Below are 15,261 nucleotides of genomic sequence, written 5' to 3' on the forward strand. Positions count from 1 at the left end.
GTTTTAAAGAAATTCCTCAAGCCTTCTAATGGGAACGTTACCTTCCTTTGCAGGGTGCTGAAGTGGATGCGTTTCGTTACGTCACCTTCTGCATCTACTTCATCCTGTTAATTGTGCAGCTCATCCTGTGTTGTTTTCCAGAACGACCACCTTTGTTTTCTGAAACAGTAAATGATCCTGTAAGTGTTCAGTCTATACTGAGTGCTGAGTATCACACCTACAGTATTCTGTACATTGACTTATAGGGCCATAGTCTCCCAGATGCCAAATAATTCAAATCTTGTTGACTTTTTTGCAATAGTGTTCTTGCTGCTCTTTAGTTGGTGATTCAGAAGGTAAAGCCCATAACATGCAAAACAGGGTGGGCTGTATTTAAGAGAAAGAGCAAAAATACTGTTTCATTCATTCCCCGATAGCATTCCTGAAGGTTAAGTCATGTATTTATATTCAGTAGTGCTGCTGGCAAGCGCTGGGAAATACTGATTTAAAATGCTGTCGTCCTGAGTCATCTGATACCATTCAGTAGGCAGTACCTCATAAGGATGTGTATTCCCTTCCTTTTGAAGGTGGGGAAGAATCTACACCTGGAAAACGTGTGAATCTGGATAGATGCACTTGATTTCTATATTTACCTCTCTTGTGTCAAGCAAAAATTTAACTAGCTCAGTTGCAAGAGCAGTTAATGTTAGAGGGTGGTCTGGATGTAGAAATATACTTTTATCTAGGCATGATCTTTTTTGCATGTGTTCTTAATTATTTATGCTAGATATATGGTGTGGATCTAAAGTGACCGAAGGGGTGCTGGATCATTATACTGCTTGCTTAGCCCTGGGCTAGACCTTCTGAGTCACAGTAGAGTGACACGTGTCACTGCCTGGAGTTTGGATGTGCCACGTTTAGAAACTTCACTTCTATATTGTTTTATAAGGCGTTAATTCTGGTTTGATGGATGTTAGGTAGCACTGACTGACGAAGGAAGGTGTGAAATATGTGAGGGGAAAAATAAATGTTGCCTTTGTAATTGTGGAAAAGGTCCATAACCAGTTGTGCTTACCGAGTTCCACGGTTACTTCTCTGTTGGTATCCAGTGTGCCAGTGGTGCTCTGCATTACCACTGGCAGACAGTCTGCGTGTATGTGCCTGGAGGGAAGAGTACACTGCTGAGTCTTTGGATCCTCTTCATCTTTGGGTTCTTTTCATCTCACTCAGGGATGAAATGTATTTGACAGGATACTGTGGATTTATGGAAACCTTCTTTTCTGCTTTCATCATGGTTACAATAATTACAAGGTGCTTTGAGACCACAGTGGTTTGTTTTTGTGTTCTGAGTATTTTTAGGACTGTCTCTAGGAAGTAGGACAGACTTCAAATTTGAACCTACTTTTTTTTCACGAATGGTGTGTTTGTTGAATATTATGATGGGGAAAAGAACAAAGCAAGTCATGTTAGTCAGTCTTAAATTCTGCTTTATTCCCTTCTGCCAAGCATTTCCAAACCAGAAATGTTTGTCAGTCTTGAGCAAAACCTTATTATATATTTAATTAAGCCAGAAAACTCCAGTGAAATTTCTGAGATGTAGATGCTGATGTATATGGAAGTCAAACAATGTGTTTTGTCTCTTGTTTTTGCTTTGTTTACATTAGCAAGTTTTACAAGTCCAGACTTGCTAGAACTTGTTGTCTTCAATCTACTTGGCATGAATGTCAGTAGGATTAATAGTTTTTTGTGTGATAACTATTTACTTTTATCAAAAATAGTATTATTTTAACAGTAATCTAATGTTTTAATGTATTAAACTTTTGCTTTATGCAAATGAAGTCCATTTTTTGGTAGTGCAAGATCTAGTGGACTCTTGAATATAGAGTTTCCACCTGCAAGTAGATGAAAAAAGTATAAAGGAAAAAAGTAATACAGCATTTTATGTAAAGTTCAGAATATTTTGAAATTTTGTTGAAGTTGAATGTATGCCCTGTATTTGCTGAAGTAGAAATCTGTCTGTCAGGAAAGCTGGTGTGGCTGAAGGCTGAAAGTATCACCCCCCCATCTTTTTTTTTTAACTTCTCTGAGTTTAAAAACTTATTTATTCATTAAGGGATGGTGTTGGATTTGCTTGCAGTCATTTTGTTGCAAGTGTTTAAATACTTTGGAAATGTGGAACTCTTATCCCCTTTCAAAAAAACCATCTGTCTCATACATTTACTGTTCCCTACAAAGTTGTAAAGAAAAAGTTGTCCCGTGGAGAAGAGGAAACGTAGGAGTCTGTTTTGGGTAGCTTGATTACAACACACTTCAATATAGCTTAGTGGAGAAGCCAGGTTACACAAACAGGAGTTGAAAAATGCAAATCTGGGAAACACTTGGCTCTGGCTGTTTTAATTGCAGTACTCTAATGATGTTTGGTGACTTCTGTAGATGGAAACACCTGAGTTGCTCCGATTATAGTTGATGATAAAAACCTAGTGGTTTGTGTGCCAAAGGACTGGCTGGTTTTAACATTCTTTAGATGCTGTTCAAAGCAGTGAAAGAGGGAAGAGAGAAATCTGCAGTGGAATTCTGCAAATAGATCACTGGTAGTGCCTTTGAAATTCTTCCAGCCAGCCATCCTGCTGTTTTTAATCCAGCTGGATGAGGAGAGGGTGTTAACCTGAAGAGCAGTTAAAACAGCCAGCCACGGCGCTGGACGTGGAACACGAGCTAGCTGCGTGACTTGATGGAAGCTTGTTTCCTGTGCTTACTGATGAATGAGGTGCAGGGTTTTTAGGGGCTCTTTTGGGATGCTTTTATGGAGTTTACAAATTTTTTATTTGTGCATCTGTCTTGATAGAGTCACAGCGCTCAACTGCTAGAACTGAATTCTTCATTTATGAGTAACTCTACCCAATTACCATTTATGATCTCGTAGGGTAGCATACGTTGCATTGATATAAGTAGGCATTGATCGTGACATCTTGGGAGGTTGTCTGGCCTGCACTGTCTTAGAAAATTCCCTCAAGTATTTGTCCTTGTTGACAGGGAGCACTGCTATTCCTGTGTCCCAGTGGGCTAGTCTGCTGACAGCCCTGAAGGTGTGCTTGTGTTTTCTGAACAAGCTCTCAACAGCATAAATGACGTTTAGTAATGTGAAAAAAATGCTATAAACAAAAGGAATTTCAAAAGCATCTTTTCTGCTTGGTTTGTTTCTTTTGGCCCTGTATCAGTCACTTTGTACGTGGATTGATTTATTTTTCTCTCCTTTAGAATCCATGTCCAGAGTTCAGTGCTTCTTTCCTCTCCAGAATCACATTCTGGTGGATCACTGGGTAAGATCAAGATGGTACATAAAGCACCAGTTAAAGTTAGATGGCATTTTAGGATCCTGCTTTCAGAGTTAAATTAGCAATAACCATGCAATAATAATTTTAGTTGTTTTGGTTGGTTGTTTTGTAGATTGATATTTTTTTTTTTTTTCCAAATTTGATTAATCTTTTTTACTTCCTTTGTAGGGTCTTTGTAATTTCAAATTTTGCCAGTATATGTTTAGTATGTTTGCCGAAAGAATATAAAAGGAAATTTCTACCTTCTTATATTTCCCAAAGAAAATATCTGCTGTATTTAGAAACTAAGGCATTCAGAACCGTTACCTCTTTTTGTCCAATAGGTTATTTCTTTTTTTCATTAACTTAGCTTTAGTTATGCTGTATAATTTGATCACAACACATATTCTTGTGAGTCAAAACACAGACACATGTAAAATAATATTGGTGTATAGTTGTGGTTGATACTTGGCCAGAGTTCTAACAGAAAGCTAGAAAGGAATTGCTTTGTAAAATTAAAGGCTAATAAAGATTTTGAAACTTGGTCGGCATGGGAATATTAATTGCCTGGCTGACTGTCAAATGAGATCACTTCATCCTTTCTTTTATTTTCCCTGAAATTTGAATTCAGTGGCATATCCTGAATCCTTGGATGTTTTGATGTCTAATTCTCACAGTAAGGACAGGAGGATGTATATTTTAGCATCTGGACCTGTGTTGCTACGGGTACTAATTCTTGCATGCATTTTTGTGAAGAGCTGGCTCTGTTTTGGGGCTGGATGTAAGGACCACTGTATGGTGTGTGTGTATATATATATATACACACACACACATATATCTCTAGTGTTCTTAAATATATAGTGCTGATTCTTTCTAATACAGGTTGATGGTTCAGGGTTATCGGAGACCTTTGGAAGCCAAGGATTTGTGGTCATTAAATAAAGAGGACAAATCAGAGGAGATAGTGCCAGGTTTGGCTAGAAACTGGGCAAAAGAGTGGGCAAAGACCAAGAGGTAAGTTCAGTTATTCTGGCTGGCAGTTCTTCCAAGATGTGGAGGTTCAAAGGCTCAAGTTACTCAGCCTCTGCTTGGAGGTGTTTGCCATCTGTTGTCAAACCTGCTTTTGTAAGGCCCAAGTGGCAGCTCTGTATTTGTCCTGAAGTGCATGCAGAACAGGAACCAAGTAGGCTCTGTGTGTCTTCTTTATGAAGAGCTGCATCAAGTTTCCCTTAGTCTTTCATGATCCAAAGCTGGTTATTGTTACTTTTGATGTGTGTTTTTTTCCCTGAGGAGAGGATGTTTCACAGTCAAAGTTCAGTCAGGTACTTTAGGAGCTTGGGCTCCCTCTATAGTTAGCGAAGCCTCAGGAGGGCAGTTCAGGGTGTAAAAGCAAGAAGCTTATTTCTTTCCTTTGACTATATAGGGAGCCTGGGCGTATAAGCCAGATGACTAAAATTAGAAAGACTGCATGCCTGCAGCTTCCATCCTGCTTTCATCATCCTTTACTGCAGCAAATAGAAGTAACTTTTCATTGAAGGAAAATTGCTTGCTTGCTTACACAGTGTGCTTTTTACATACGGCTTGTCCTCAGAAGTTCTGAAGTATGTAGTTTGGCATAAGCCAGATGTATGAAATGAATGTGTTCAGTCCATTGGGGGTGACTTGGCATAAATCTGACTGCAATCTTTCAACTCCAGTGGTACAGTGAGGCCTTGATTTTGATGAAAGTTCAGCATACTGGATCCTAGAATGATAATGTCCTTTGCTCTTTAACAAAGGTTATGGCCCTATTCCTCTTTCCCCAGGGCAGACCTATAGGAGAGATTCAACAGGGATGTAACCTGTCCCTACAAAGAAGACCATTTCTGAATGGTCAGTTCATTTTAGCTATGGTTGTATGATTAAAAAGATGTTTGATTGACAGTAAAACCCAGTTAAACTATTAAGAAGGGCAATTAACAGCTCATAAACATCTAATTTGTATACTGTGCATTTTTCCAGTTGGCTTTATGCTTGAATAAAGGCTACATTATATATCTACTCTTATTTCAGGCAACCATTAAACATGGTATACTCGCCCAAAAAGCAGCAAAAATCAAGTGACTCCAATGGTGATGTGACAGAAGAGGCTGAAGCTTTGATTGTAAAACCGTCTCAGAAGAGCTCTGAAGCATCTTTATTCAAGGTGTTATATAAAACCTTTGGACCATATTTTCTCATGAGCTTCCTGTTTAAAGCTGCACATGATCTCTTGATGTTTGCAGGCCCAGAAATTCTGAAGTAAGACCTATATACTTTACAAATGTATTAAAAGTATGTGGACAGAATTTAAAACACAGTGGTGTTTCACTCACCAAGCTGCTTTGCCTTCAGCTGGTTCAATGGGGAGGAGTTATCATGCAAGTTAGAGACCATGCACACAGATGATTTTGGTCCATTGGTTTTCAAATTATAACATCATGCATTAAATGTTTGTCTTTTTATGTTCCTTTCCAACACTAGGAAGGACAGGCAGGAACATAATCAACAATAGCAGGAGAGTATGTTTAATTCTAACCTGTAATGATTGTGGGACTACAAGTCACAGTATGTGAAGAAACAGAGAGCTAAGGGGGTAGGAGGAGTTGTATTGTTTTAAGGTGAGAAGAAGTAAAACAACTGTAAGCAGTTGTATTGTAGATGGAGGGGGTATGAGACTTTTTCGTGTAGCTCCAAGAGAATGCTGTACATGTAAGGTATGTGATACTTTTTAAAGTAGTACATTGTTAGGAGGAGGGAGTGATGTGTGCTAGTATAAAACGATCTCCAGTTTTAAGAAGTTTGCTTAAGTGTTTTATCTAAGTTTGGTACTTTGGGTGCTTGCATGACCCGTATAATATTTGGAATAATCTAAGATTGTAACCCTGACATTTAATTTTGATTTGCGTATATCAAGAGAACTAATTCCTCTCTCCACAGATTGCTAATTAACTTCGTAAATAACAAAGCTGCCCCAAACTGGCAAGGCTACTTTTACACAGGGCTGCTGTTTGTTTGTGCCTGTCTTCAGACACTGATTCTTCACCAGTATTTTCATATTTGCTTTGTAACTGGAATGAGGCTCAAAACAGCTATTGTCGGTGTAATTTATCGAAAGGTAGGTGTTTCTTTAAATATACGGCAGTACCTCTTGGTGACTGTGCGAATGCATCGCTTAAGTCTGAATAATTAAAATAGTTAGGAGGCTCTGGTAGGCTGATTCCTAACTCTTAATAGAAATAAGAGAGTATCTATGAAAAAAAGCCTTTAAGAAAGAGCAATTTTCTAATTTACTACTTAAAGTTCAGGCACCTTCTTCCCACTGCCAAACAAGAAGCCATGTCTCGTTTAGACTAGGGGTGTGAAACTGCTTCACTTTGTGCAGAATTTAAGATGTATTTGCATTTACAGCTTCATTTGGGGCTTGGCAGCATGCCGCCTCATCTTGTAATAAGCTGGAACATTTTAGAATGTGGACTGATTGATCTGTGTGAGAAAAATGTGTGACAAGAAGTGAATATTCCACTTCTTACGCTAAAAAACAAACCAAGCAAACAATGCCTTAATTGTTTTTTATTTTTAATCTGCACCTAGGCACTTGTTATCACAAATTCTGCTAGAAAGACTTCTACTGTGGGTGAGATTGTGAATCTAATGTCTGTGGATGCTCAGAGATTTATGGACTTGGCTACCTATATAAACATGATTTGGTCTGCACCTCTCCAGGTGATATTAGCACTGTACTTACTGTGGCAGGTGAGTATTGTGTGTTGTTTCATGTTTTGACTTTGGCAACGCGCTGCTTCCTATGGTCGTTACTACAGACAGCTGTCGTTCAGACCACTAGAGGGTTTAGAGCAGTGTGGAGAAAATACTGGTTTTTTTAGAAGCCATTCAGAGCTGCTTTTGTCACTTCTGTCAAGAAGGAAGGCAGGAGGTTCTTAATTTGTACATCTGAGTGCATGTGGGGAGGATGCAGATGGGAGCTACTATCTTTTGGGGGACTGCAGCACCTATAGTATCTCACTTGTCACTTGATTTAAAGAAAAGTGGTCATGGTTCTGCACTCTGAGAGTCACCGTGTGAGATGTTTGCTATTTCTAGTCCAGACAGTCGCCAGGCTGACTGTTCCCAGTTCTCACTGTCAATCAGAAAGGTAGTGAAATTCCCCAAGAATTCGGTCACGCTCTGTATGGGTCTCTACTTCAGAAGAACAGACAAACCAGCAAAAACTGGAAAACTTTAAAAAATTTCTGTGTGTATACATAGATATATATAGACGTTGATCTATATCTATACATATGTCTCTATGTGGGGCCTATATATGTATGTTTGTTTCAAAAATCAAAGCACATAAACATCAACCCAAGCCCCTACTTGATCCTCCTGTTTTTCCCCCAAGCTGTTCTTGAAAAGGGAAGAAGAGTTTGAAAAGCTATTTCAGAATGCTTTGCTGTAGCATATGCAGTGGTTTGACCCAGGATTTTTAAAAATGAGTTTGAATAAATGTTTACAATTAAGTCCTTTTCAGAATTTAGGTCCTTCAGTTCTGGCAGGTGTGGCTGTCATGATCCTTCTGGTTCCGATAAATGCTGTGATGGCAATGAAGACAAAAACCTATCAGGTTAGAACCTTTGTATATGTGAAAGTGCTTTTAAGAAACATGTTCTGTTCTTTGACTTGTTCCTGAGGTTTGTCCTTTTAAATTTTTTTCCTTCCCTCTATTTATCCCTTAAAGAAAGGGAATGGAAAGAAAGGTCAGAGGTGGTGTGTATGCAGAATAAACAAACTCACATATTTTTTAGCCTTACAGTGTATCTGTACGTAATGGTCTAATAATTTTGCAGTAGTTAAGACCAAGGTAGCAGGTTAGCCAGCTTCATGAAATGCCTGATGATTGGATTGGAATTAGTTTAGTTTTTAACTTGCTGCTTAAGAACTAAAGTGCAAACGTAAACTACTGTCTGCCTAATGAACCTTAATGAGTGAAATATTCACATTTCCAGGATGGTGGTTGCAGTATTGGGGGTGGGCCTGTGTGGTTTGTTCTTTGTTCTTTTTTTTTTTTTTTTTTTTTTTTTTGTATCCCTGGAGGGATGAGGAGGGAGAAGTCTTAGTTGTTGGCTGTCCTTGATCCCTAGTGAATTTTATTTAGAGGGGATCAGTTTGTTACAGAGAGTGCACACAAGTAAATGTAGACACAAACTCTCATGTTTGCTGTTGCAAAAACTGCTTCCAACAGCCCCACCACGTGCTTTCTGGTACAGACTTCATTACTAACTGAATTTACTGAATGTCAGAGGAGATTGATTTATTTAAATGAAACCTTTTAGCTCTAGATGATCATCAAAACATACCACGGCATTCGGTTCCTCTGTGGGAGAAGTGGGGGTGTGTAGCCTGTCACAGCTCCACTGCCACTGATAACAGCTGCCTGGGATAGCTGTACCGGTGCAGTCTACTAACTCTGCCTAGTGCTGAGTCAGAACATTGTTTTAGCTTTGCACTGCCCTCACTAAAATACTGTATGAAGATGGAAACTTCTGAAGAATGGACTTGCTGCTTATGGCTGAATGGAAAGGTTTTTTGCCTTAGTGCACCATCAGAAAAAGCCATTCAGAACGCTGAAAATGAAGCAAAACAAAGTTTGGTCTAAGGTTAGATTCAAACTGCACATCACTGGAGCTTGATTATAGTGACTTATTTGTTACCTGCATATGGTACCTATAGGAGGAACCTTGGTCCTAGGGCTCCCTGATGCAGGGTTAATCCCACTCAAACCAGTGCCACAATTGTTTTGATCTTGGATTGGATTTTTAATTGCATGAAGCATTCTTTTAATTGGTTTAAAACATCTTGTTAATTCTGCATGTTTGTTTGTTCCGTTAGCATCTCAGATTTCCTGGCTTGGGAAGCTAGTAAGCTTTTGATGATAATGCGGTAAATTTGCCATTGCAAAATACAAAGCTAAGAACTTTGTGCGTCTGCCAAGTATTGTACTCCGCTAATTATTTTTTGCAATGTTGTTTTTAGGTGGCTCAAATGAAGAGTAAAGACAACAGAATTAAGCTGATGAATGAAATTCTCAATGGGATTAAAGTTCTGAAACTTTATGCTTGGGAATTAGCCTTCAGAGAGAAGGTATTAGAGATCAGACAGAAAGAACTCAAAGTCCTAAAAAAATCTGCTTACCTTGCTGCAGTGGCAACCTTCACTTGGGTTTGTGCTCCTTTTTTGGTAAGTGAAACAAATCTAGAACTCTGCTCTCCTGTTTCAGATCATGCTTTCCAAGGCAATGCTTGAGAACTTGGTTTTGTTTTTTAATGAGTGGAAGAGCCAGAATGCCCTCTGCAGCGGTGGGAAATTGAACACTTATGTCTCCACTTCTCTATGAAAAGGCACTAATGTTTTTTTTTTTGAAACCTAGTAACATCCAGGTTGAATGTACTCTAGAAGTTAGTGGCCGAATTACTTAAAAATAAAAACCTCCTCTGCATCCCCCTCTATTTTTGATGGTGTACTTGAGAAACCTAAGATTAAACGTACTGTCAGACTTAGAAGAGGTTACTAATGCAGACAGTACACTCCAGGTGGTAACTGTGGCTGACAGTGTAAAACTTCCCTTATTTCAGCATCTTTCTGAGAGCACCAGGTCCTTAGATAAGAGTCCTTGATGAAATGGGTCATTGTGCACCAGGTGTAGCTCTGCCCTGGGTTCTCCCAGCATTGGTTTAAGAACAATGTGGAGAGGTAAAGCCATTGTGTACCCTGGGATTGCTTTAAGTTCTTATTTAAAAAAAAAAAAAAAAAAAAATCTTGCTACGTGAAACATCCCTACTGTGCTTGTGGTTAGCTTACATTTAAACTAATAAAAGGGAGAGAAGGGTGAGATCACATCAATATTGCTTTGGACCCTATTAGAACAAGGGGCCATTGCTCTTGTCTCCAGAAGCAAATAAAAGCCATGACTACATTAGGATAAAATATGTGCTGTTCCAGTTGAAGGTGTTTAAGTGTACTTTCCAGTCTCAGATTCCTTCCCCGCAAACATTTCTAGTGTTTACATTATGTTTTGGGCATGATGAAAGGCAGAAGAAGCAGTACCCTGGGTAGGAAGCATCAGCTACATTCTTAAGTGAATGCTTTTCTAAAATAAGTCTGAGATGGTTTTAATGTAAATACATTATTAAATGAAGTTTCTAAATAAAACTCTGCAGGTGGACTCCTTAATGCTCTTCTGTGGAGTCTGAGAAGACAAATTCCCCTAACGAGTAGCTCTCAGCACACATTGTGAATGTGTGGCAATGGTCCTACACCTTAGGGGGTTTGCCTTTGGGGCAGAAGCGGTACAGCCCGAAGTGCAAGGCTGCTGCTGAACATCCTGTTTCTTGGATTTTTGTTTTTGTATGTGTTCTTCTGAACTTCTGATTAAAGAATTATTGCAAGTGCCTACTTGAAAGCACTTTTGACATGCAAAACAACTTTTATTTCCTCTACTCCTCCAGTTTCCATGGCCAGGGCTGTTTAAAACATTGTTTAATAATGATGTCAGGAAACTATTCATTTTGCAGTACCTCCCCTACTGCTGTGTGTGCTGATAAGGGTGTATTTCAGACTAATTGCTGGTAACACAAGACTGCAGACATTCTGCTTGTGAGGTTATTCTTTGGACCCTGTCTTGTTTTTGATCTCTGTGGGAGGGCTTTCTCCCTGGGATGTGGTTGTCCAAACTAAGAATTGTACAATCAAGCTACTGTACCAGGCACAGCTGAGTCAGCTGCTGTACGAAGAACAATACATGTCTTTACAGCAGACAGATTTTTAACAGAAATACTAATGTCTTCAATGGATGCTGTGCTTAGCTGAGACTGTTCCTTAGGTGTTTGAGCTAATTGTTTCTTACAGGAGGAGGAATGCTAAAGGTTAGCCTACCTTGATTTCTTGTTTTAAGTGGTAGTCTATGGGAAAATGTTGCTGGATCTTGTGATATACTGAGGTATGAGTGTTGTTACCAAGGAAGAAAACACTGTGAAGGGAATAGATCTGAAAGTGGACATCTGGTTTTACATAGTTTACCTTAGTTATACCTGTATATGGATTTTTTGAATTATTTTTGTACCTTATGATTGACGATAACAATGGTTCAATGTCATTTTCTTGTTCAGCATAGATCTTAAGCTTTGCTGTTGTGAACTGTTTAGGTACTATAAGGCTTCATCTTCGTAATGCAGTAGCATTTCAAGTTTTTTGGAAAAGAATCTGTCCATGATAAGGTGGGCTGTACCTGGAAATCTAGGGTTGTGGTAGTCTCTACAAAATACAAAATGGGTTAGCATTGGGGTGTTTCTAACTTTTCTGTCTGTGTATGTTACTGATTCAGTATCTGGTACCATGGGGAGTGCCTTAAAACTGAAAGAGAGCAGCAGGAAAGACTAGAGATATTCCTCTTCACTTCTGCAGCGTGACCACAAATAGCCTGGGACATTTGTGGTTTCACCCTTGCTAGGTGAAGAAAGAGAGCACTTGACACCTTTCCAAGAGGAGCCATCAACTTCTTTTTACAATAGATTTAAATCAGATGTTTGTTTTGCAAAAAGCGTTATCAGGAACAATTGCTCTTTCTGTGATTTATAGACCTCTGATTCCAGTTGTCAGACTGTGTGCCTCCTGAGTTATTTGCTTTAAAAAATGTTACCCTAACTGTAACCATTACGCTTTGTTTCAGGTTGCCTTGTCCACGTTTGCTGTTTACGTGACGATAGACAAGAACAACATCTTGGATGCTCAGAAGGCATTTGTTTCCCTAGCATTATTCAACATCCTCAGGTTTCCATTGAACATGCTTCCTTTGGTTATCAGCAGCATAGTGGAAGTAAGACTTCAGTCATTAACAGGTGTTTCTGTGCAGAAGTAGACACTGGGTGGAAAGATTACATTCCCGTGCTTAGAGAATGTCCCCTGGTGAAATTCAGCCACCTCAGAAAGGGAGCTTTGCATTTCCTGTGTGTTAAGTGCTGTGCAAGCCAAATTATCAATCCCAGTTATGGGGGACGGGGTGTTCCTGAAATCAACCGTATTTCTTGTGGTTTGGGAAGTGCAAGTTTGATGACTGTCCAAGAAACTATGCAATGGATTGAAGGAGGGATTAGGAGTGCATAATAACGATGTAATGTATATGTGGTGCAAAACAACAAGCTCTTAAATATAATGAGCAGAGTATAAAATAGTTTTGCATCCCTTTCCCATGCAGGCCAGTGTCTCCTTGAAGCGCCTTAGAGTGTTCCTGTCTCATGAAGAGTTAGATCCAGACAGCATAATCAGGGGTCCCATCACAGAGGGTGAGTTTCTTTTCCTCGTGAAAATCAGTGCGTGCAGGTTTTGGGTGGCTTCGCAGTGTTTCTTTTGCTTTCTGTAACAAATTTACTGTATTTTGGTGGATTTCACTGATAAATTTTAGCCAGAAGCAGAGAAGGAGTTTGTAAAATGAAAATTATATAAAGTTTCTCCTACCTTCTCAGGTAACTTCGTTCTTCCCCTCGGTTCCTGTGTCCAAACTACAGAATGGTTGCATCCAGACACAGATGGTCACTTTGTTAGACTGTTTTAAGTGTAGCCATTTGAAATTTGTAGGCAGTTAATAAGATAATTAATGCTGTGCCAAACTCCAGCATTTTGGAGAAGAACAATCACGTAACGCTTCAGCACCCTTGAAGGAGAAAGGATAAGTCTCATTTCTGGCAAATGCTTCTACTTTCTATTTTGTGCAAAGAGCGTTACTCCCAGCGTTGCTCCCACTGTATCTAGTGTTGCTGGTCTGCTTATATAGCCATTTAGGAGATAGATAGGCATGAAGGCAGATTTACTGAAAAACTAATGCCCTTTTTCTTGCAAAACAAAACTTGACTTTAACTACGTCAGTCATTTTTAAATGATTTTTCTTACTTCCTTTTTACAAAGAGAGTGAAATCCCCATCACTCCCGCTCACGCGGTTAGCTGAGCTCTGTATCATTTTAGTCACTTGGCTTTCTGGTGAGCAGTCATCTGCTGTATGTTTAATTTTTTTTTCTCTCCCATCTTCCTTTTGGGAATATCTCCTCCCCTTCCTCAGCTGATAACCATGAATACATTGCTCACAAATCTTTAGTGTGGTTTGTTTTCTTTTTTTGCCCATAATGGGTTGTACTTGCATACTAATGTAAATATTTACCTAGGCTAAGTATTTATTGCATACTTTGTTGAATTAGGAGTGGTATATTTTGAGTTGCTGCAAAAATCTACAGATGCCAGTACCATGTGACATTTCACTGAACAGGATTTTTGGTCAAAGCTGTTTTATTTGGTAGTTTGATTATTTCCCCCTATCATTCTTGTAGTAACTTGGCTTTGCACGTGGAATTGGCAGTTTAGCTGATGCTTCCATTGAAGCACAAGTCAGACTGAGGCTGCTGGTTTCTTGAACTGACTTTGCAGTGCTGCAGTGGAGTTGCTGGATAAAGGAGGATGCAGGTGCATAAGTCAGGATCTTTGTATAGTTGACATTGATGTACCTCTTGGTTACTGAGTAAGTGTAACCTCAGAACCTCTGCCGCCTTGATAAATTCAGTAAAAGCAGAACACAAGCTTTTGGTAAGCAGTGGGGTGCTGTTCTGCTGGAAGAGTAGCTTTATACCTCTGCCTGTGTGCACTTAGATTGACTTCCATGGCTTGATCCAGAGCATACAATTTAGCTGCTTGCATTGGCACTTTTATAAATATGAATTTTCTATTTGTTAGCTGAAGGAAACATTGTTGTAAAGAATGCAACGTTTAGCTGGTCCAAAAATGATCCTCCTTCACTGAACAGGTAAGAGTACCCTTTGTTCTGCTTCATCATCTTACTGCATCATAAATGATCTGTATTTGAATTATAAAATCTATATGCAGAAGAGTTTGTTGCCTTAAAGGAACAGGAGAAAAAATAACATTTGTTCTAGATCTTTTTTCTAAACCAGGGGCTTAATGAACTAGAGGAATTTACAAAGTATGTTGTATGTATGGAATGCATAAAGGGGAGTAGCGAGAGATATGATGGCAGGAGAGAAAGCCTGAGATGTCAGGCTCTTGCTATGTGCTGCAGGTGGGATGAGCTCCATCTAGAGGATGCAGCCAGATCAGCCCCTCCTAATTATCCCTAGTCCCTCGTGTTTGCACTGTGTCCTCAGAGTCTTCCTTTTAAAAGTCTTAGTCTCGCTGAACTGTAGCCAGCCTTGGTTCCCATGCTGGAGAAAACTAGTGAAGAACCTTGCACATGGTATGACTAACAACGTAACTGGGGTGATGCAGATACCAGCTGTGTCTTCCCCGTGCCCTGTCCCCTTCCTTAATTTTGGCTGCTCTTTCTTAGGCCCTAAATTGCATATTCTTTGGGACAAGGATGCTGTTTGGGAAGCATCCATTGGTATTTACGTTTGTGTTCACAGAACATTTGAGAGAAATACTGGACAGGTTGTGTCACAGTGCCTTTTTTTTTTCCTTCCCCTTTTGACTAATTACATATTAAGATGCTATGTTCTAAGTCTAAGAAGAGCTGGGTGCTTTCTGAATGAGAGGTTTGCATTTTCAAACAGTTAAAGTTTTCGTGCTGTGTCAGCTTTTGCAGTGAGTGTTCACATTACATCGGGCTTTATATGGGCTGTTCAATAGACTTTTAACTACTGCCATGTGCCGGCAAGCAAGGCTGAATTATGTGCACTTTATTTCAGCATGAATTTCACTGTTCCTGAAGGCTCCTTGGTAGCTGTTGTTGGTCAAGTTGGCTGTGGAAAGTCTTCATTGCTGTCTGCATTACTGGGGGAGATGGACAAAAAGGAAGGCTACGTGGTTGTCAAGGTGTGATGTGTCTGAAGAATTGTTCAGCTGTTTGTGGGTATTGCCAGAGGGATTCTAGGTTTCCAAGTGGTATGAAGAGGG

General features: G+C 39.5%; 1 protein-coding gene across 2 annotated transcripts in view; it reads left to right on the plus strand.

Moving 5' to 3' along the window:
- ABCC1 (ATP binding cassette subfamily C member 1 (ABCC1 blood group)) overlaps window positions 1-15,261 on the plus strand; it is a 54,143-nt gene that overhangs the window by 17,107 nt on the left and 21,775 nt on the right. For both annotated transcript variants that reach the window (XM_068424073.1, XM_068424075.1), the window contains exons 5-16: window positions 54-179; window positions 3,238-3,299; window positions 4,176-4,307; window positions 5,346-5,573; window positions 6,252-6,429; window positions 6,906-7,067; window positions 7,843-7,935; window positions 9,345-9,548; window positions 12,037-12,183; window positions 12,562-12,649; window positions 14,086-14,155; window positions 15,054-15,180. In XM_068424073.1, coding sequence (XP_068280174.1) covers window positions 54-179; window positions 3,238-3,299; window positions 4,176-4,307; window positions 5,346-5,573; window positions 6,252-6,429; window positions 6,906-7,067; window positions 7,843-7,935; window positions 9,345-9,548; window positions 12,037-12,183; window positions 12,562-12,649; window positions 14,086-14,155; window positions 15,054-15,180 — 1,617 coding nt within the window. The remainder of the gene's footprint in view (window positions 1-53; window positions 180-3,237; window positions 3,300-4,175; window positions 4,308-5,345; window positions 5,574-6,251; window positions 6,430-6,905; window positions 7,068-7,842; window positions 7,936-9,344; window positions 9,549-12,036; window positions 12,184-12,561; window positions 12,650-14,085; window positions 14,156-15,053; window positions 15,181-15,261) is intronic.

Source organism: Nyctibius grandis, chromosome Z (assembly GCF_013368605.1).
Source record: "Nyctibius grandis isolate bNycGra1 chromosome Z, bNycGra1.pri, whole genome shotgun sequence".
Lineage (NCBI taxonomy): Eukaryota > Metazoa > Chordata > Aves > Nyctibiiformes > Nyctibiidae > Nyctibius > Nyctibius grandis.